This window comes from Phyllobates terribilis, unplaced genomic scaffold (genome assembly GCF_046119375.1).
Source record: "Phyllobates terribilis strain yellow unplaced genomic scaffold, ASM4611937v1 Scaffold_2__4_contigs__length_985480577, whole genome shotgun sequence".
NCBI classification, from domain to species: Eukaryota; Metazoa; Chordata; class Amphibia; order Anura; family Dendrobatidae; genus Phyllobates; species Phyllobates terribilis.
This window is the reverse complement of record NW_027362762.1, coordinates 159,780,397-159,804,331: the sequence shown is the minus strand read 5'-3', so window position 1 is coordinate 159,804,331 and position 23,935 is coordinate 159,780,397. Positions and strand designations below refer to the sequence as shown.

At 39.2% G+C, this 23,935-nt stretch overlaps 1 protein-coding gene across 2 annotated transcripts in view; it reads left to right on the top strand.

The window, feature by feature from the left end:
- VDR (vitamin D receptor) overlaps positions 1-23,935 on the top strand; it is a 159,056-nt gene that overhangs the window by 55,983 nt on the left and 79,138 nt on the right. For both annotated transcript variants that reach the window (XM_073663187.1, XM_073663186.1), the window contains one exon: positions 23,186-23,336. In XM_073663187.1, coding sequence (XP_073519288.1) covers positions 23,188-23,336 — 149 coding nt within the window. In that variant the 5' untranslated portion in view covers positions 23,186-23,187. The remainder of the gene's footprint in view (positions 1-23,185; positions 23,337-23,935) is intronic.

The window sequence follows — 23,935 nt, the reverse complement described above, 5'->3', positions numbered from 1 at the left end:
TTCACCTTTGTTTTATTAATGTTTACATCAATATACACTATTATTACGATGGGCGGTGTACTTTTGCTGCATTGCCAAATCAACAGTTTTATTGATGTGACTTTAGTTATGGTATTTCTAGATCGTGTACAATATGTTAGTTTAGTTTGGTATAAACCAGATTTTTAACCATTTTTTAAGAGTTTCCTCTGTAAATTGCTGCAATGTTGGCACAGACAACACTGCACTGCAAAGAAAAGGGCTGCTTCCTAAGCCCCATGCCTTCAAACCATTTGTAAAGTACAGGTCTCCGAACACTCCAGTTTAAAGGTTATAGTTACAAAAGCAAAAGGCACATGGCTGGTTTTAACAGAGGCCCATAAAAATTACATTTTGAAAGATAAGAGAATATGAAAAGACAGTAAACTTTAAGCCACTGTCCAATCAGTCCTTCTTTTATTACAATTGGAGCAGTTGTCAGGGAGCATAATATTTTTTTTGTGCCATTTGTCACAGTAGGCTCTTATACCAGTCCTAGGCTTGTAAGTTTTCCCTTATTATAGTATGTTAAAATGACAGAATCCCTATGCTAAAAACAATAGTAAAGATTACTGATACTTTGCAACTCCACCCAATATGAATGTACCTATTGTCCCCATAGGCCATAGATAATATACAAAAAACAAAAAGCGAAAATCTTTGTACTAAGGACACAAGTTCATAGAATGTTAGAGTTGGAGGGGACCTCGGGGGTCATCTGGTCCAACCCCCTGCTCAATGCAGGAGTCACTAAACCATCTCAGACAGATGTCTGTCCAGCCTCTGTGTGAAGACTTCCATTGAAGGTGAACTCGCCACCTCTCGTGGTCGCCTTTTCCACTCATTGATCACCCTCAATGCCAAAAAGTTTTTTCTAATATCTAATCTGTCTCCTCCCATTCAGTTTCACCCCATTGCTTCTAATCTTTCTAGTCTTTATAGACCAATGTATTGTTAAAAAGTCAAAACTTCATTTAAACTGTAATTAAAAGAATGTATACAAAGCAACTCCAGATGCAGACATATAAAACGAGAGAAGTTGATGGGTGAGTTGTGTGGAAAAGGTCCCTGGAAAAATTGATTAGGTCCTTCCTGTGGCGCATGTATTACAAAAATTTGCATCAGCGTAATTTAGTTGTATATATAAATAGTGCATTAGTGCATACTTTAATACATATTTGACAAGTAGGCAGTCATAGATACTCAAATGTGCTATAATTTCCACTAGAAAAATAATTTAAATACCATAGGTTAATACCAGATTAACATAACAAGCCCAGCCACCAAACATCCAACGCACGTTTCACCAATGCCTCGTCAGGATGAAACGTGTATTAAAAACAATAATGCTTAAAGGGGTTGTTCACTACTTTAGATTACCGCCCAATGTATCCCCCCGGGGCTTGTAAGCCTTTTTGTAATTATCTTACGTTGCAGATACTGCCTGTGAGTGGCGCTATCACTGGCTGCTCACAGGCATCACGTGACTCCCGGCTGCTGCCGGCGCTGACATCCGCTGATGTCACAACAAGTGCTGGCAGCAGCTGGGGGTCTCTGTCTTCTGCGTTCCAGGTGGATGGCAGGCTGTGGGCGGGGTTACCCCCCACATCACACCCGGCATCCACCGCACACTCTGCCTCTCCCCATTCATTGGGAAAGCACACGGTGGTTGCTGAGTGCGACGCGGGGGTAACCCCGCGCACAACCCAGCAGCCACCGCGGGGACCCTAGTGCTGCTGAGTCACGCCTCACTTGTCGTGACGTCAGCGCGGGGTCACATGATGCCATGATGCCCGATAGCGCCGCTCACAGGCATTATCTGCAAGGGAAGGTATTTACAAAAAGTCTTAGGGGGCCCGGGGGGATATATTGGGGGATTAACCTACAGTAGTGCACAACTTCTTTAAACATTTTGTAAAGTCCTTTTGTAAAAAAAAACAGGATCTAATGAAAATTATTCCCCAGTTTTGTACTTGACTAACCCTGGCTTGCACAAAGCTCTGATCATAGATTATAAGATTAATCAAACTTTTTTAGGATGAATGGGAAAGATTCTGGCTTTATTAGCCAAATACATTCCCCCTGCTCATGAATCTCCTTGTGACTAAAAGGAGACTAATCTCTATTGTTATATTCATAAAGTTAGTGGGAGTCTTCCAAAAAATTAGCAATGGCAGAAACAAATCCAATGTTTTTTTTTTTCTTCATAACTGATTTGAAATCTATTGTGCTAAACTATTGGGAAAGTAATGTCTGCACAGTCCTTTGCCATTAAAATATTTACATTCAGGTGCGGGTTAGAGCTCTGCCATATTGTCATTAACAGTTCTTCTGTGTAAGAGATCTATTAAAAGATAACAAAAAAATATGATAAAAAGCACCTTAGGGTCTGTGCACATGTTGGGCTACTTTCACATTGCATTCTGTGTCCCTGTTGGGGCATACATCCAAAATCCCCCACAAAACGGGGTCTGGACGTATGCTCTGATGTGGACCATAGACTGCAATGGTGATGGCAGAGCGAACGTGCACTCTCCCGTGCACTTTTTTCGGGAGTATATGCCTACAGGAGGCTTCTACTTCTAATTCCTTCTAATCCAGTGTCACCAGAAACCTCTTCTTGCCTCTCTGGCAGAGATGATTGTTGTCACAAATTCTACTAATTAGGGTATGTGCACATGTTGAGTACTTAGGTGCCGAAATTTCTGCATGTCTTGGCAGCAAAAACGCTGCGGAAATTCTGCACTTTTTGGTGCGTTTTTGACAATACATTCTATATTAAAAACGCTGCCAAAAATGCACAAAGACTTGACATGCTGAGGATTTAAACCTGAAAAGTATAATACTGATCATGTGCACAGATCTTCAGAATTCTCAGACATTGCTGGCATAAGGATTCCCTTGCGTTTTTGGGGCCAATTCCGCCCAGAAAAATACACATCAAAAACACACCGTGTGCACACAGCCTTAGCAGCATTTATCATGATAACCAATAACCATGATTTTTATGGCTGTGATCAAAATGTATAATTGGTGGAGAAAGGTTGAACTTAATGGACCTGGGTCTTTTTTTCAATCTATGTAAGATCAATTCATAATTTACTTCTATTGATGATCTTTAGCATTCACACCAGCCAACTATTATGATTACTTGAAAACAAGCACATTGTGATGAATATTGTCCAAGGTGAGCAGGAATGAATAAAAATCCTCTTCTTTCTGTTTTTCACTTGTGTACATTTTCCAGCTTATTTCATCTCATATTTCTGAAAAATACATCAATGACGGCAGCTTGTCTCTGGGTTTTACTGTACACTTACAAAAATCATTCTAATATATTTTTTTATTACTTACCTGGAATAACACTTGCCAATAGTGGTAAACAACATTAGTGAATCTAGAAGTCACAGGGCTGAAACATTCCTGGGTAAAAAACCCTGCTTATTTCACTGCCTCTGAATTGGGCAACAAAGGACAAACATGGAGGGAGGGCTCTGCTGCAACATGTAGGTGCACAAAATGCTAAAAACTGAAAATATACCATGATCAAGCAATGAAAAGCAAAAGTGAGTTTGTAATAAATGTAGTAGGCACCCTATGAATTGACTATATACCCTATCTTTATTACGTAACAAAGATGATAAGCCAAACTGCATTTAAAACAAGCACTGGCAGGTGCCAGAAAAATAACACGGGGAAAAAGTACAAAAAAAGAAATGACCATTTTGTCAAAGAATTACAGAAGCCATTTTTTAACATTACAACGCGAGGTTGCATGTTACTCCTTATACTGTATATAGTCTGTGTGCTATCATGGTCTGTAGCATCCCTGGACATTTGGGACACCATTCGTCTGCAATTGCAAAAGAGCCGCCAGCAGTGAATCTTGATGATTTGCTAAAATCCATTCCTTATGGTAGAGCACTCCTTAGTCAACCATTAATAAACGTATTGATGGCAGCCAAAGCTTGTAAATGCGGGTGTTTCTGTGTGTGACGCTCATACTCGATACTGAATAAATTGAGATGTTTTGAAAATTTTGTTTCCAATTTTTAGCATTTACATGTAATCAACATGTCTATCCATGTTGTGATTCCCATAATTACAAGACTTTTCCTTTTTTGCTGTTGCACTTTCAATGTTGGGGAGAGGCTACGCTTCATAGGCTGTTCGGTCAGGTAAACCATGGCCCGGGCTGAACATGGACTGTAAAATATAACCCACAGATAACCCAAGTAAACACGTAGGCTCTGATTCATCAGCTGCTACTTTGCAGACCAGTTGTGATGAACTGGAGTAAGAGAAGACAACTGCAATAACAGATATGCACCTTTTAATGCATTTGGCACATCTCTCCGCTGCCATGCGCCATCACAAGAAATGTATTCCAGTCAATTTCTGTTGTACAGGGTGATTCGCTCTCTTCTTTACTCAGTCTCTTTTAGAAGTTACAGCAATTTTCTATCATACTGAAATGTGGACTGTACATACCTTGTAATGTGGTGTGTACATACCTTGGTTCATGAGAAACTGATGTTTTAAAGCAGGTGTTGAAAATGTCCACCGTTCGCATTCAAGCTCCCCTGCACACGCTGTTCCTTATTGTTGAATGTATTCCACAGGAGGTCTGGGGTCATAGCCTGAATTTCTTGCTGTATGTTCTCTCGGAGGCCTGTAATGTTTGTGGCTTATTACTGTACACCCGACCTTTCAAATGGCCCCCAAAAAAATAATCTGGCAATAACAAATTCTTTTCTCTTGATCGGGCCCTTTCAATTCCTGAATGACAGTGACTCTGTATGGGAGAACACGACATTTCTTGGCCGCTCGTTGACATGTGGAATACGACATGCCTGTCTCTGGGGAAAGCTTGTGCAATATTTTACATGGAAATGCCAGAAGTCGCTGTTTCACATCTTGAATTGTTTCCTCAAACATTTTCAGACGTCCTCAATCATGCCTATCCAGTAATGTTCCTGTACATTCCAGCTTATTCACTAATAACAGGATACATGGTTGGATGTCTGATTTCGGCCTCCAAACTTCTTTAGAACTCACTTTGGCATCTATTTTAAGGACTCAGTTTTCCAATAAGTTTCCAATGAAAAAACACTCCTCAAAATTGTATTTCCATATATTGTTAACCCTAGAACGCATACCTGGGGCCTCGCAGGCCCGCCCTGTTAATTGTTTTCTATTTTCTGCAAGATTACTTTAGTTAGAATTTTGAAACTCTAGGTATTCATCAGGTATATAGTTGTTTGTCATTTTTGTTTGAGTTATTCCATGTTATTTGCACACAGGCCTAAAAGGCCCCAGGTATGTGAAAAAGTAGATTTTTATGGTCATGCGTTCTAGGGTTAACAAATGACAAAGGAATTCTGAGGGAGTGAAATGCAAGAACCACACATAAACGACCAAAGCTCAGAGAGGCATGCAGCAAGTCTATCTCATAGTGGAGATGACCGACGGGGCAACAAGACAGCGAGACCACTCGGCGCAAAGATATTCTTGTTGTCACTGAAGTTCATTGCACTCTCGCTTCTCATAAACCAAAATATGTACAGTCCAAATTTCAGTATGATGTGTAAACCTGTATGAAAAGTTTTAGGAGAAACTCAAGAGGTTTCACATGTTTGCCAGTTTTGATCAAATCAGGGAGTCGATGCATCGGAGACAAGAGAAACACAACCAAATCTGTCTGTGTCCCAGACTTGTCTGGTGTCAGATGCCTGGTCACGAGTTTTTATTACTAACCACAAGAGATAAGGAAAGTGGGAATGGCTTACATTTCATTACCTTAATTTACGACTTTGTTATTCTCAACTTAAATATCTCCCTTTTATGTCAAAATTCCTTAGAAACTGGCTATATCTAGTTTTACTATACTTTCAGAACAAAGGAAGGCTTTAATGCAAAGACAGCTCTGTATTCGATACGCCTTATGTTATTTGCTTTTAAGAATAACACTTATAAAGCTAATATTAAAATACAAAATTATAAAAGATATATGTGTATATTTAATTGTCTAAATAATAATCAAGGCAAAGTATAAACATTTATCATAACAAGTATGTTCAACCCTCTCTTTCAACAGTTACAGCACTTTTTCCGGGTAAAGTATCGAGTGAATCACCCTGTATTTTATGCCACTTTAGTAGGGTAAATTATGATAAATTTATTGGCCAGAATTTGTTGGCCACCATGGAGTTATCAGGGACTTGTATAAAAGCAGCAAAAGACATAACATTTTTGGGAAACTATGAGTTTACATCGGACCACTGCAGAAACTGATTGGTGGTGGTGCTGAGTGTCAGACCCTCACCAATCTCATAGTGATGACACTTCCTATGGATGGGTCATAAATTTAAGGCTTTGGTGTGGTTATTTCACAGTCCCAACTTGAATCCCGTTGAGATGCAGTAGCAAGACCTTCAACTGGCAATCCATTCTCAAAACCCTCCAGTACAAAAGAAGTAAAATATTCTGTAAAGAATACTTATTTGCTTTTGGGCGTGGGGGGGGGGGCATTACTTTTTCACATGGGCTCATTGGTTTTAAATAAATCTTTATGATGAATAAATGGAATGCTCTTATAAAAGCTGCATTTTGTGATTACTCATGTTTAGAGATTGGGCAACCTGATTTGCAGGACCAGGGCCAGCGTCGGTCTTCTGAAAGCTGCCTCCTACCTGCCAGCATCCCTTGTTTAGTCGGCATGGTGAGAAATCACGTGACGTTGCACCAGGCAAGCTAATGAAGAAAAGAACCACGGATGCTCAGAGGTTAGAGGTGGTTCTCAGAGCTCCTGTCCAGAGACCATAGATTACTAACTTGGCCGTTGGAACGGGTCCAATAAACTTTTTTCAACATCTCCACTCATGTTGTCTTTATCTTATAAATCTAAAATGATTAAATGTGAGAAATTAGCAAACACATTAAAAATCAGACAATGGGCAAGGATATTTTCACAGAATTGTATGTAAAATGGAACCTAACTAACTAGAGCTCATCCTGCGAAAAAAAAGGTACAACGAATATGACATAAGAATAAAACGTTGTAGCTGAAATTAATTCATCAGTTCAATTATGACAACCTTCTCCTGTACTTGTACAGAAAATCATGGTTCTCAGGTAGAGTGTTCAAATTTTTCTGACACTCCTTATCCATTAATGTCAGAAAAATAGGGAGTGATCTGCAAGTCATGAAATATAACTTTTTTTTAATGATTTTCACCCCAGAAATGAGCAGATGAAGTACGCCAGATATAGATTAGTAGCTGATCTTTCAGTTTTGCCGTCATTTCTGTCGCTCAAAGAATGAGCATGTAACTTCTTTTAACCGCTTCATGGTTTCCGATCCCTGAAGCGGTTTAAAGTCGTGATATAGGAAGGATCATGGGCACAGCAGCATTGTTTTGACATTGCTGTGCATTATGTTCATTTTATGGGGAGCTTTTGCATAAAAAGACTCCTGAAAAACAGAAGTCATATGAAAATCAGCCGCACTCACATGAAGATCTTGAAGACTTTATAATGCTGAAATGTTATTTATTGTGAAATACAACAAAATAGAGTAGTGCTGGGTATAGGGAAAAATGCAAGAGGTACTGGACCTTTCAACCCGTTCTGGGTATTTTCAACTAGTCGCTGGGGAAAAAAAATGAAAAACATAGTACAATAAATGTTCTGTACAATATATACAGAAGTGGGATTTATTATCTATGAAATTTTATACTCTGGACCATGTCATTTTATTTACTCACTGTATATATTGTACTGCACATATGACTGACTACTTGGGTTGCCACACAGTTCAACCAGCACTTTCCTACTACGCTGAATGCGCACCAAATATATCGGTCTGTACTCTACAGTGCATGCAAGAAAAATGGGAAAGCCCAAAAACACCCTGAAGACAGAAGGACGTCTAATGTTTTGCCATCATGTTTACTTAAAAAAACTGCTAGCTTTTTTTTTTTTCTTTTTTAAGCTGTGAAAAAAAAATTACCGGAAGACAACAGTAAAAAAAGATCTCACAAAAACAATGGAGAAACCTCCATATAAAATGCCAGTGGCCAAAACCTTCAGAAAACAGCAAGAAACAACTGAAAAAATGACGCAAAAGACGAATCAGGAACAAAAAAATAGCTAGAATTTTCTGAAGTGTCTTCTGTTTGAAAAACTTGTCAGGTTCGTCTTTAGTTTAAAAGGCGTCATGTGTACTTGCCCAGCGGACAGAAGGTTTTCTCATGGTTTTTTGAGAATCTTTTTTATTGTCGTTTTCCAGTCATTTTTTTTCACTCTATAGAATATTGATGAAACCAGCAGTTTTCAAAGCAAAGACCCTTGCAAAATACTCAAAAAGACGCCCGGGCGTCTTCCAGACATCTTTTCAGCTTTCCCATTGACTTGCATTGTAAAGTACAGAGCCTATGCCGAGCAGAAAACACCTGAAGAATGGACAGGTCACTTCTTTTAACCACTTGGCGGCTTTGGAACCTGGAATCGGTTAAAAGACGTCCTGAACATATGCACAGCAAGTCGTTTCTTCATAGAAATATGTATCTTCTGTCTTTTAAGTATCTTTTCAGGAGATTTCCAAGGCAGAATTTGCCTGTAAGGCCACGGCCCCACTATCAGTATTTGGTCAGTATTTTTTCTTAGGAGTGGGAGCCAAAACCAGGAGTGGGTGATAAATGCAGAATTGGTGATTTGTTTCTATTACACCTTTTCTCTGATTGTTCCTCACCTGGTTTTGGCTCACACTCCTGAGAAAAAATACTGACCGAATACTGACCAAATACTGAGAGTGGGGCCGTGGCCTAAAAGTCATCATGTGCAATTATGTCATGCGCGGATTCACTTGAAAATCCACAATTTCAGTAGTTGAAGAGGTTTTTGATGATCAAAATCCAAATAAAAAAAACTTGTGAATATACCCTTATTTTCTTAAGTACATAAATTATGGTACCGTAATACAAAGTAGAAAAACATTGCTTCCAATCTATTATATAACACTGACAGTGTAATCATTGCACTTGGCAGCTTTCAGCACCCATTAGTCATATTTCATGTCATGCTTTATACTTCTGCATACTTTAACTTTGAAACAGGCATTTCAGGTACAGTAACATTGTTTCTTTGCACTTTTTTTGTTTAGCTACTTTAACAAACTGGGTCTGATGTCATTAAACAACTATATTGTCTTTTATCTTGCTGGGGTTTAGTGGCTTAAAAATATACCCTTGTCTGGGTCAGTAGCACATTGCACAGATGAGGCTGAGGACCTTCCTTCCCTGCATCTGCATGTACATGCTGTACTAGCCTTGATCCTTCTACTAACTAGGGCCAATACTTTAGATTTTGACATGGAAATGTTTGAGGCTCTGTACTTTTATGTTTGTTGTTATATCTAGAAAAATGAATGCAGCCTTGTTACTATCTAACCATGTCAGGATATGTTCACACTGAGTTTTTCCTAAGTTTTTGGGAGCAGATGTTTTCTAAAATTCTCCTTAAAACTTCATAAAAACCCTTGCAAAACAATTCCTATTTATTTGTATGGGAAATCTACAGTACAGACCAAAAGTTTGGACACACCTCATTTAAAGATTTTTCTGTATTTTCATGACTATGAAAATTGTACATTCACACTGAAGGCATCACAACTATGAATTAACACATGTGGAATTATATACTTAACAAAAAAGTGTGAAACAACTGAAAATATGTCTTCTATTCTAGGTTCTTCAAAGTAGCCACCTTTTGCTTTGATGACTGCTTTGCACACTCTTGGCATTCTCTTGATGAGCTTCAAGAGGTAGTCACCGGAAATGGTTTTCACTTCACAGGTGTGCCCTGTCAGGTTTAATAAGTGGGATTTCTTGCCTTATAAATGGGGTTGGGACCATCATTTGTGTTGTGCAGAAGTCTGGTGGATACACAGCTGATAGTCCTACTGAATAGACTGTTAGAATTTGTATTATGGCAAGAAAAAAGCAGCTAAGTAAAGAAAAAACGAGTGGCCATCATTACTTTAAGAAATAAAGGTCAGTCAGTGCGAAAAATTGGGAAAACTTTGAAAGTGTCCCCAAGTGCAGTTGCAAAAACCATCAAGAGCTACAAAGAAACTGGCTCACGTGAGGACCGCCCCAGGAAAGGAAGACCAAGAGTCACCTCTGCTTCTGAGGATAAGTTTATCCGAGTCACCAGCCTCAGAAATCACAGGTTAACAGCAGCTCAGATTAGAGACCAGGTCAATGCCACACAGAGTTCTAGCAGCAGACACATCTCTTCAACAACTGTTAAGAGGAGACTGTGCAGCAGGCCTGCATGGTAAAATAGCTGCTAGGAAACCACTGCTAAGGGCAGGCAACAAGCAGAAGAGACTTGTTTGGGCTAAAGAACACAAGGAATGGACATTCGACCAGTGGAAATCTGAGCTTTGGTCTGATGAGTCCAAATTTGAGATCTTTGGTTCCAACCACCGTGTCTTTGTGTGATGCAGAAAAGGTGACCGGATGGACATCTTGCAGCGGCATGCTATTCCATCCGGTTTGCGTTTAGTTGGACCATCATTTATTTTTCAACAGGACAATGACCCCAAACACATCTCCAGGCTGTGTAAGGGCTATTTGACCAAGAAGGAGAGTGATGGGGTGCTACGCCAGATGACCTGGCCTCCACAGTCACCAGACCTGAACCCAATCGAGATGGTTTGGGGTGAGCTGGACCGCAGAGTGAAGGCAAAAGGGCCAACAAGTGCTAAGCATCTCTGGGAACTCCTTCAAGATTGTTGGAAGACCATTTAAGGCAAGAAATCCCACTTATTAAACCTGACAGGGCACACCTGTGAAGTGAAAAACATTTCCGGTGACTACCTCTTGAAGCTCATCAAGAGAATGCCAAGAGTGTGCAAAGCAGTCATCAAAGGAAAAGGTGGCTACTTTGAAGAACCTAGAATATAAGACATATTTTCAGTTGTTTCACACTTTTTTGTTAAGTATATAATTCCACATGTGTTAATTCATAGTTTTGATGCCTTCAGTGTGAATGTACAATTTTCATAGTCATGAAAATACAGAAAAATCTTTAAATGAGAAGGTGTGTCCAAACTTTTGGTCTGTACTGTATGTTGCTGTTCATACGAGGATTTTTCCAGGAAGTGATAAGTCTTCTCCTTTTGTGATTGTGTTCCCCTTTCCATTACAACTATTTTTATATATCGAATATTTGTGTGGCGGGGATTGGGTGGAGTTAGAAATGTGGTTTAGACTTGCAATGACTTTGTTTAATTTTGTCTTGTTTATTTTTTCATAATTTTCTTTGTTTTTATGTATTTTATTTATTTATTTCACAAACTGTGCTCCCTATAAAATCACACACTGTGCCCTCCCCCATGAAGACTCTTGGGGGGAATCTCAACATTAAACATTGAAATGCATTGCTAATTTCCTGTGTTTTCAGGACAAAATCAGATCTAGTTTTGCTAATGTCCAGCACCTCCTACACCCTCCCGGCACCTGTTGATCCTATGAGAGTGAGAAGCTTAAAGCTATGTTCACACATCATGTTTTTTTCAGCATTTTTTTTCTGCAGCAAAGCTTGATCTCTTGCCAGGAGGTTGTTCAGGATTTTTCTTGCTTTTTTGCTTGTTTTTTTGGTGCGTTTTTTTCCACTGTCTTTTTGTCTCTTTTATGCATGTACATAAAGTTCAAACTAAAAAAAAAAAATCTCATTCTAGCTTAGGCACAAGAAAACACTGAAAAACCTCTGCGTTTTTGATGCTTTTTTTCAGTTTTTTTTTTTTTACCACCCATTACTTCCAATGGGTGAAAAAACGCTGAAAGGCACAAAATCCTGAACAAAAAAAAAAAACAATGTGTGCATGTGATTTCTGGAATCTCATAGATTTTGCTGGTACTTCAAAACGCAGCTGAAAATTTGCATAAAAAAAATGCATCACAAAACGCTAAAAAAAACATGATGTGTGAACATAGCCTAAGGATGCGTATATGCTGCGGAATTTCCGCAGCGTAAATGCTTGTTAAACGCTAGGTAATCCGCTCCCCATGGTCCCCAAGGGGATTCCGCAAGTTCTATGCACATGCTGTGGATTTTTCCGCAGCGTTTATACTGCGTTCAAAAATCCGCAGCATGTCCATTAATTTTGCGTTTCCGCAAGCGGAATTGCCTTGAGCAATGCATTAAAAACGCAAGGCAATTCCGCATTTGGAAAACGTGCGATAAACGCACGAAAGATGCGCAATAAACGCATGCAGGATTCCGCATGCGTTTTTCAGGGAGAGGACTTGCAGAAATGAAGCAGACATTTTCTGCTTCATTTCTGCAACGTGGGCACATAGCCTTACTATCCCTTCCTGTCTCTGATAGCCAACTCCAGAAATTACTGCAGAATCATGATCATTTTAAAACATTGGAGAGTTGGCAAGTTTTCCAAAGAGAAGGAAAGGAAACCAAAAGAAAATAAAGGTTAAATATTCTAGTTTGGTGAGCGAATAGTGTTACTAAGCACACGTTCAGTATTTGGTCAGTATTTTGCATCAGTATTTGTAAGTCAAAATCAGGAGTGGGTGATAAATACAGACGTGGTGACGTGTTTCTATTATACTTTTCCTCTGATTGTTCCACTCCTGATGTAAAATACTGACCAAATACTGAACGTGTGCACATGGCCGAATGCAAATAGTGGGGCAAAAAAGAGAGGACCCTGCAGACTTCTTTTACTTTCATTGGGATAAATGGTGAGCAACCTAAAGAAAATGTGGGAGGGGAGATGATGTACGCTACTTGGATATTATTTCATGGTAAATATTTTCTATATAAATGGAACCTGTCAGTTGATTTATGCTGCCCAAACCATTATTGCATACATTATACCCATTATTGCAGCTGTGTGTGCCTCACTGTGAAATGTTGAGGCACTTTAGGGAACGGTGATCATGGGACTAGGATGACTAGTCCAAGAGGCCAGTCCCTGGTGGCCTCTCTACCCTAAACTGACAGGTCTCTCCTTGTGTGTATAAGTAGAATCCTTCTAATGTAAGCCACAACGTTTCAGAGTGAAGCTTACAGGGCTGCAATAACGGAGACTATCTCTTATTCATGCTGATCACGGTTTGGCTGCATGAATCAGCTGACAGGTTCCCTTTAATCTTAGAAGTAAGTGTCCAGGTCTCCAGCACTTCTCTATAGATTATCAGCACACCCAGAGCAATACTGAAGAAAGAGTTTGAGGCTTGTGCCACCATCTGTATCACTACATATATTTTCCAAAAATGGAAAGAGACGTATGAATGCAAATAAATAATTGTGACATTTAAAAAAAAAAAAAAAGCTGGAAAAACTTGTTTATTACAACTTAGCAAGGTTGACATTGTGTGTTCAGTGAGATAAGCCAGTATACATTGAGAAACTGCTATGACAAGGGTGCGTTCACATGTAGAGGAATTGCTAAGGAAAATGTACACAATACTGTAAGAATCCGCACCAAATCTATTTTAGGGCCCAAAAAAAATATTAATATTAAAAAAAATTATACTTGCCATTTTTGGCACTTGCGGTACATGGAACGATTTCCTTGGTACATGTCTGCCACTATTTACTTCAGGATATACATATGGTTAGAAGATTTTTATGACGGCTCAAAAGGAAATACATGGTCTTCACGGTGTTTCGGTAATGCCTGTAAAGGCCACCAGACTCATTAGCTTAAAAGTCATCTGAATCTGTGAATTTCTGCAGATCAGCTGACCATAAAATATATTGGGGGGTCTCCCAACAGATTATGTCAGGGAACGCAAGTATCAGGATGTTGAGCACTCCTGTGTATGGGGAATCCCCTATGCATGCAATACTTATAAATGATGCGCTCCGGTCCGTTGGGGGTCTCTGGTCTTGAACCGGCGCCTCCTGTCTTGTTAGGGTATGTGCACACACTCCGGAGCCACTGCAGGTTGACGCCGCGGACTTATGCAGCGTCAAACCCGCAGCGTCCTGCTGTTACAGCATAGCGGATGGGATTTCTAGAAATCCCATGCCCACTATGCGTCTCCGTGCACCTGCAGATCACCCACGAAAAATGACATGCGGCACGCCTTTCCAGACCGCAGCATGTCAATTTCTCTTGCGGGTCTGCATGCGGGCTTTCCCCATAGACCTAACCTCTATGAGGAAAGTCCACAGGTAAAAAAAAATGGCGCTGCTCATTTGCATAGATGAGCGGAAGCCGCCAGCGGCTCTCCTGCAGTGTCTGGGCCGCAGGCTGGTACACATCGTGCACACATGCCCTTAGTATTGTCTAAGCATGAGCCAGGAAAAGCCAAAGAGCGCCGATAACACATCGGTAAAGCCGGCACATGCACATTACAGCACCTTTCTCTGCACTCGGCAGGGCCGAGAATTGCGCTGCACAGGAGCGCGATGGAGGATGCTGTGTGAATGACGTAGAACGCATCACCCACATTAAGCAGGGAAGGAGGACGGCAATCGTAAAAAGAAAGGAAGTGCCGGATAAAGACCAGAGACCCGCATCAGACCAGAGACTCTGAGTATAAGGCCTCATTTACACGTCAGCATTTGGCCTCAGTATTTACATTCCAAAACAAGAAGTGGAACTTACAAAAAAACCTGAAAGATTGACAACTGTTCTGTGTTTTGGAGACACTCATGGTTTATGCATGCAAATACTGATGAAATACTCCTCAAAAATACTGATGTGTGAATAAAGCCTAATAAAAGATCTGTTTTGTGCTTTGTATAGGGAATATATACAGCATACTAGAATATTGTAAAAGAGGGCTTAAAGGTGCTGAACCTACTTTATAGTGGGAAAATCTGGTGCCAGGTTCCCTTCAGAGATCTGTCAGAAGAATAATCTATTTTCACTTCTATGCTATTAGAGAACGTCTCCAAGATTTTCCATTACAGAGCATATATAGTGTTAGAATCCTGTACTATGCCATTAACACAGGCAAGATAGAGACCAAAAAGGATGATAGAATATACCTAAATACAACAGTTTTGATTGACATTATGCCTGAAACTATTGACATCTTAAGTGATGGCGCTATGGGAGATGATGTAGCTACCAGTAGTGGTTGGCACATTTGGAAATCCAGCATGTAGAAGACCTAAACTAATCAAGGAGCTGATTAGGATATTAGAAGACATTACATAAGAGGAAATCATATATTGACATAGATGAATGTAGGTGATTCACTGGCTGAATGGTGTAAAACCTGCCTGTCCTGTATGCGGGATGATGGAGTCTGTTGTATCTGAGCTGTTTATATGGACTTTGTCAGCTCCCTGAACGCTTAACTGACTTGTTGCTAGATTGAAGGGTGGGGTGATTGCTGACGCTGTAGAATTACTAGAAAGGGCACAGTTCATTTATAAAGATAAGCAAAGCAAGGCCATTTTCCATGGCTCAAGTAAAATGTGCTTTGTATTTTTCCCCCTAGGTGGAAAGCAGCATAACCAAAGCAATTGGCAAGTCTCGACAAATATTAGCACTGAAGTGCAAAATTGAAGAATTCTACAAATTTACTATGCTTTTTTCATGTGTGTTTTGCAATTTAAAAAGCAAAAAAAAGGAATAGTAATGTCTATGGGGCAAAATGAAATGAAAAATGCTTAAAAAAAAGCCATTTGCTAAGTACCTTCATTTTTTTTCTTTTTTTTCCTGTAGCAATATTGCAGTCCCATTTTTCTGTATTTCAGATTTGCATATTATAGTATTCCCGCATTTTCTATTGCAGTAATGCAGTTCCAATTTTCTAAATTCATTGTTTTTAGCATTTCAGAATGCAGCTATTTTTTCTTAGCTTTATTAATTCGGTTGACCTAGCTTGCACCTGTTCACACTAGTTTGAATGTACCAGTCAGTTTTTTTCTGTTTGCAAAAAAAGGCATTGGCATAGAAAAAAGTGTAAAACAAAAAGCCCTGCAAATTAAAATGTTAGGAGTGCAGATATATTCATATGTCCCTGTAGAATAACAACGCAAATCTGGCTGCAGCATATCTGTCTAAGGCCACGTTCACATGTTCAGTATTTGGTCAGTATTTTACATCAGTATTTACAAACCAAAACCAGGAGTGGGTGAAATATACAGAAGTGGTGACGTGTTTCTATTATACTTTTCCTCAGCTTGTTCCTCTCCTGGTTTTGGCTTACAAATTGCTTTCCCTTTAAAATTCTTCTATGTATATTGTATTTATAATGTTTGTTCCCCCCCAAAAAAAATTCTAAAGTTCCAATAAAAATGATTGAAACACCAAGACTGATGTAAAATAATGACCAGATACTGAATGTGTGAACTTGGGCTAACAAAGATTACATAAAAACAAAAGCTCATCTAAAAACATTGAAAAATGTAATAAAAGTAGGAATTCTCAAAGCAATATACCATTACTTCACGATCATATGAATGAAAGAGCTGCAGAGGTTTTATTTACACAGCAGAGTTCCTGGCCGCACAGCCATGTGGGGAGCTGCAGCTTGCCCCATTCCCTTGAATTAGGCCATGTTGCATAGGGGCGCTAATATAACAGACACATAGGACTTTATTAGAACCCTGGCTGTCATGGTGTGCCATGATTGCTACTCATGTGGGGGAGTGGGACCCTCCTAGTTTTAACCAATTTGATTTAAATGGACTATGTCAGTAAGATCACCTCCCCCCACAAACCGGATATATAGGCATACAGGTATTTTAACTCAATTGACATCTTTCTATCTTTTATCTGTTGCTGCATTTCTTATTACTTTGAGACACTAAATACTTTGGGCATGATACAGCACTTAACTAGCCTCTATCTCTTGAGTTTTTTTCCCCACACAGCACCAGCCTCTTTAGTTTGATTAATAACTCACTGTGTGAGGTCAGGCTCCAGACAGGGAAATGAGACTAAAGAGGCTGGTGCTGGGCAGAGAACCAAGCTCTGTAGGTAGTGGCTCCTTAAGTGCTTTGTCACGCACAGAGCACTTAACACTTTATTTTCATATAAATTAAAATAATCACTCATGAATGCAGCAACGAATAGAAGATATAAAGGTGTCACCTGATTTAGATTTCAAAGATCTGTATGCTCTTATATCCGACAAATTGGAAAGGTTGATCTTACTGATAGGTTCCTTTTAAGAGGTAAAACTGTCAAGTCAGAGTTGTTTCTTATCACATGGTTTGCAGGCGGGTCTCAGCTTTAGGAGCCTGCTCAATATAACTTCTTCCAGCTTTTGCTATACATATCCTGCGGATCTTGGGAAGGACTTAATCTTTCAGATTTCAGTAGTTAAATGGTTATGCAGGTCAGGATAATATGGCTGCACTTAGCAGTAGCCTCACTTAAAAAAGATTGTAGTAAATAACAAATTGCCACAATTAGGCCTCCTTCACTTTTTTGTGTGGGTGTGTTTTACAAAGCATGTAAACACAAATAAAAGCAATTTTCTATTCGAAAAAGAAGCCAGAAAAAACAAGGGACCTAGATCATGTTGTGTTTTGGCCACTGCCATGACATGTATGTACACTTTATCATATGGGTGATAAATGCAGAATTGGTGACTTGTTTCTATTATACCTTTTCTCTGATTGTTCCTCACCTGGTTTTGGCTCCCAGTCCTGAGAAAAAATACTGACTAAATACTGATAGTGGGGCCGTGGCCTAAGAGGGTGTAAAGAGCGGGCTCAGCGGAGTGAACATGAGCCGTGAGGGGTGGTTCTAGCACAAAGAACACTGGTAACTTATGTCTCCTGCAGTAATAAATGAAGCCACCAGAATTAAGGGATGGAAACAGGCAAAGCAAGTAATTGGGAGGAGAGGAGGTCTAAATCTGTATGAATGGTATATATGGGGATTTGTGGAGTGATTAATGGAGTAGTCATGATTGATTTAAAAAATTGAAAATGAGCTAAGAAAACCCCTTTAAGCTTTTATTTTCCAAGTTGTTTTAATGTCTATTCTTTTTGTTAGCTAATGTGGGTGTACTTAATATTAAAGGATTGCCCATATTCCAGATCTGGCCACACCAGATTTTATCATTGTGTAATAAGGTCATTCAGATCCATACACCCAGTATATACAGTATATCCTTACGTCAGGCCAAAAGAAAACTAATTAATGTGACTCAAATCCGGCAAATAAATGATGTACTCACTAGTGAAAAGCCTCTTCAACTAGATAACGTCTCATCTCCACCCACAATAGGCAACAGTCTTCCTTGTAGATTGATGGAAATGCAACTTCTTAAGTTTTTAGTGGGTATTTCCATTAGTGGGTTTGTTTCATTTGTGTCATCTTAGTTTTCAGTTTTTTCAGAATATTTTATAGGTCACGATTGTAATTAAATACCAAATGCATCAATCTCTTCACCTCAGAAGCTTGGCATTTAGGCTAATTAATGTATTTTGAATCTTCTGTATTAGTCTAAGTTCACATAAGCGTATAAAAAAATCGTCCGATTTTTAGCCAGATTTTTCACCTGTATCGTCATCTGAATGCCATCCGTATGTCACCAATATGTCCATTTTGTAAATCCGTATTACATCTGTTTTTATTTATCAGCAGTTAACAAATTGTTCAAGAACACAGTTTCCTGTATAAACATTTGCAATATATCTGTAAACCTTGTTTACTATACAGATCTACGTGTAATCTGATTTTTTTCACCCATAGACTCTAATGTGCGAGTCACATTGAATTGCATGCTGCGATTGTTTTTCACATGAACATTCGATCCATGTGAAAACATTTTTATCAGGACAGTCCAAGTGAATAACATTGGTCCTGGTGCTGCCCGTCTGAGGTCAGTTTTTTGGATGGCACTCGGACTTAAAATGCCTTTATGAATGTACCCAATCTGCTAGTGAAAAAAATCGCAGCATGTACTAGTTAGACTATGTTGGGCCCATTATTCTGAATGGAGGACTATGTGGGCCCATTATTCTGTATGGAGGACTATGTGGGGCCCATTATTCTGAATGGAGGACTATGTGGGCCCATTATTCTGTATGGAGGACTATGTGGGGCCCATTATTCTGCATGGAGGACTATGTGGGGCCCATTATACTGTATACTGGTTGGCCCACAACTTTGTCCAAGTTTTTCATTTTGGCCCTCTGTGTGTTGGCGTTTGGCTGCTCTAATAGAATGATCTCCATTGGGCTTCTCCATTCAGCCATACTGATGAAGATTTGCTGGTGTACTGTGGATTTTTGGCCTGTTGTTTGAACTATTTTCGGCCAAGCTTTAGCTTTTGGGTAGATGGTCACACATTTGACTTTAGACCACTTTGCTTTACAAAGGAGTTCAGGGTTGACTTAATGACTACAAGCTGCCCAGATCATGTGACTGCAAAACAAGTTTAAAGGGAACCTGTTACGTCCTATCTTCTATCTACACTGCCCCCATAGCGTTGTTAGTGATGCAATGTGAATCACTAACACGCTTTTTTCATTAAAATTGGTGGTAATATAATGAGTCTATAACATTTTATACACTTTTATCCTACCTGCTCGTTTTAGTCATAGGGGTGTGATCCTGGCATTCAGTCACTGCTGGCGCCTCTCATGTATTTGAATTTTGCTTCCAGCAAGTGCTGATCTAAGTGGGACACATGCGCAGTTTTACATGGCCAGCCTCGGCTCCATGCGCGTGATCAGACTATGTTCCTACACAGCCTTTACACGGTATACAGCAAGGGGCACATTCATAAGATTATCTCAGCACAGGAACATTTTATTAAACATAATTATTTTTATTCCAAGATCTATCAATTAAAATGTACTTTGTTTGTGGGACAACCCCTTTAAAGGGGTATTCCAATCTCCAATTACCTCATGGTCAGGGCATTGCAGTAGCTTAGGTATCCATGGTTACGACCACTCATATAGTGACAGCTAGTTGTTAGTGGTCATAACCATGGATACCTAAGCTACTGCAATGCCCTGCACATGGGGTAAGCGACATAGCAAATCAAAAACTATAATAATTATTATTATTTCTAATTGGAGATATTTGCTAATATGATTACACCTATTACATATTGGGATAGGATCTTGGAGATGGGAATACCTCTTTAGCTTTTTACACACTGCTTCTGCAAGTTTTTTGTTAACTAAATAAATGATGACAGTATAAGTTGTTGTTATTGTGTATCTTAGGTTGCTTTTATTTTAGCTAATTTAAAGACCTTTTTAAAGAGCAGATGCTATTATTATGTCCTGATATGGAAAGTGATATAATTCAGAGTGGGTGTACTTAGTTTTTCCAATGACTGTAAATTTTCCATATTTAAAAATAGAAAACTTAAAAAAATAAAAATGTCATATATATACCTCCAAAATGGTACCCAAGCCTATCACACAGCGTTGTCAAAGATACAGTGGGTAAGGAAAGTATTCAGACCCCTTTAAATTTTTAACTCTTTGTTTCATTGCAGCCATTTGGTAAATTCTAAAAAGTTCATTTTTTTCTCATTAAAGTACACTCTGCACCCCATCTTAACTGGAAAAAAAAACAGAAATGTAGAAATTTTTGCAAATTTATTAAAAAAGAAAAACTGAATTATCACATGGTCATAAGTATTCAGACCCTTTGCTCAGTATTGAGTAGAAGCACCATTTTGAGCAAGTACAGCCGTGAGTCTTCTTGGGAATGATGCAACAAGTTTTTCATACCTGGATTTGAGGATCCTCTGCCATTCTTCCTTGCAGATCTTCTCCAGTTCCGTCAGGTTGGATGGTGAACGTTGGTGGACAGCCATTTTCAGGTCTCTCCAGAGATGCTCAATTGGGTTTAGATCAGGGCTCTGGCTGGGCCAGTCAAGAATGGTCACAGAGTTGTTCTGAAGCCACTCTTTTGTTATTTTAGCCGTGTGCTTAGGGTCATTGTCTTGTTGGAAGGTGAACCTTCAGCCAAGTCTGAGGTCCAGAGCACTCTGGAAGAGGTTTTCATCCAGGATATCTCTGTACTTGGCTGCATTCATGTTTCCTTCAATTGCAACCAGTCGTCCTGTCCCTGCAGGTGAAAAACACCCCCATAGCATGATGCTGCCACCACCATGTTTCACTGTTGGGATTGTATTGGGCAGATGATGAGCAGTGCCTGGTTTTCTCCACACATACCGCTTAGAATTCGCACCAAAAAGTTCTATCTTCGTCTCATCAGATCAGAGAATCTTATTTCTCATAGTCTGGGAGTCTTTCATATGTTTTTGAGCAAACTCTATGCGGGCTTTCATATGTCTTGGACTGAGGAGAGGCTTCCGTCGGGCCACTCTGCCATAAAGGCCCGACTGGTGGAGGGCTGCAGTGATAGTTGATTTGGGGAACTTTCTCCCATCTCCCTACTGCGTCTCTGGAGCTCAGCCACAGTGATCTTGGGGTTCTTCTTTACCTCTCTCACCAAGGCTCTTCTTCCACGATTGCTCAGTTTGGCTGGAGTCCAGGTCTAGGAAGACTTCTGTTGGTCCCAAACTTCTTCCATTTAAGGATTATGGAGGCCACTGTGCTCTTAGGAACCTTGAGTAATGCAGAAATTGTTTTGTGTGCCTTGCCACAGTTCTGTCTCTGAGCTACTTGGGCAGCTGTTTAAGCTCATGATTCTCATTTGGTCTGACATGCACTGTGAGCTGTGAGGTCTTATATAGACAGATGTGATGTGTTCCTTTCCAAATCAAGTCCTATCAGTTTAATTAAACACAGCTGGACTCCAATGAAGGAGTAGAAACATCTCAAGGAGGATCACAAGGCAATAGACAGCATGTGACTTAAATATGAGTGTCTGAGCAAAGGGTCTGAATACTTCTGACCATGTGATATTTCAATTTTTCCTTTTTAATAAATTTGCAAAAAATTTTACATTTCTGTTTTTTTTTTCTCAGTCAAGATGGGGTGCAGAGTGTACTTTAATGAGAAAAAAAATGAACTTTTTAGAATTTACCAAATGGCTGCAACGAAACAAAGAGTGAAAAATTTAAAGGGGTCTGAATACTTTCCGTACCCACTGTATGATGGGTATGGAGAATCAGTCGACACATACCCATCCAGATTTTTTTTTTTACAAAGTTCAGAAGTTTTTTTTAAGCCACTAAAATAATAATAAAATAATAATAATAAAAAATCCAATAACTCAATAGAGTTTTCTTCACCATTTAACCTCCCTGATTTTTTTTTATTCCTTTTTCGGTACATTTTATGGTAAAGTGACTGGTGTCATGCAAAAGTACAACTCAGGCAAAAATATCCCCATCTCCAAGGGGTTAATAGGGTAGCTTGCATTTGTATTGGCATTACAGCCCCATTTCAAGTCTGTTCCAGTAAATCTGGATTATGTCACTGTTGGAGAACACTGCGACGCTCTGCAGGGAACTCTCAGTGAATAATCTGTTGTGAAATTTTGTAATTTTTCTAGCCAGAGAAGGTAATCTTATAAAGTGTAATGTTACTGCCTGGGGTAGGGAAAGTGTGTAGTCGTCATGCTTCATAAGATGAAGCGAGAATAACTGTGATTTTTGTACAGTACATGTTTAATAAAGTTCATTTTATTAATCCAAAATGCAAAAAATGCAACATAACCTACTTGCTGCATTTTTGTAGCGTTTTTGCGATTTCTCATTGCTTTTTTTGGGTGAAAGAACGCTGCAAAAACGCTGAAAAGTGACATGCTGCAGATTTCCAAAAACGCTGCAGTTCTCAAATTCAGTCAGGAAAAAAACAAGCGTGTGCATGAGATTTCTGAAATCTGATACGGTAAAAATCAGCTTCTTATTTGCAGAAAAAAAATGCTGTAAAAACGCTGTGTGTGTGAACAGAGCCTGATCCATACAGTTGAAATGTATGTACCAAAAGCATCTCTTTCCATGTTTTGTATAACTTTATACTTGTATACTTATTTCCTGAATCTGACACAAGGCGAATATGATGTATAAATGTGACATGCCTATAATGGGGCTGATCTCCAGTACCAACCTGATGTAAAGATGTGCTGCAGGGCCTGGGTCATTACGGATCAGTGGTTGAGCCTCTTTGATCACACATTAATGGGTCCTGATAATTTTGTTAAGTGTCAATCATGTCTTTTAATTCTGCTTTTAGTTTTTCATTACAATAAATGACATATTTCTTCTGTTTGTTTTAGTCATGGATTACATGCAAGCAAGTAGATCCCTCTCTGAGTGTGACATGGAGATTGATAAGAATGTCCCCCGAATATGTGGAGTCTGTGGGGACAAAGCTACTGGTTTCCATTTTAATGCCATGACGTGTGAGGGCTGCAAAGGCTTTTTCAGGTACGTTATGGATATTTTATTTTTTTTAATTGATGGATTTTTTTTCCATGTTATTAGTATGTTGATTATACACAAAGTATCAGTTGCTTCATTCAGATGTTACTTGATTTATTTAGTGTATTTAGTGATTAGTCCATGTTCAAGCTTCATTTGTAGCTTTAAAGGCTTCACCTAAAATCATATTTTATTTCAACTGTTTCTTAGAAAAATGATTTAGCACTAAATGATAGAATAGTGTGGTTATATAACCACAATAAGTGATGGTAGACCCACAGGTTTCAGTCACCCCGTTAACCCGCTCGACATTGCAGTTTGTGGCTCCTTTATGTGGCTTTGCCCCGAACCACCTTTGATTGGGGTACTGAGTCAACCATTATGACTTATTTGGCCACTATAATATTGGAAACAAGATTTTGAGAATAATAAACTACTTTTGGTGGCTAAGCTCTGCTAATTTGCTTGTATTAGTAAAAACATTAATTGGACAGGTTGGGTTTTTCCTGTAATGATCTTGTTCAGTTATCAAAAACTGATTTTACATTACACACTAAAAAATTACAGCCATATTCAGTGAGCTAAACACGTATGTTAATGCAGAT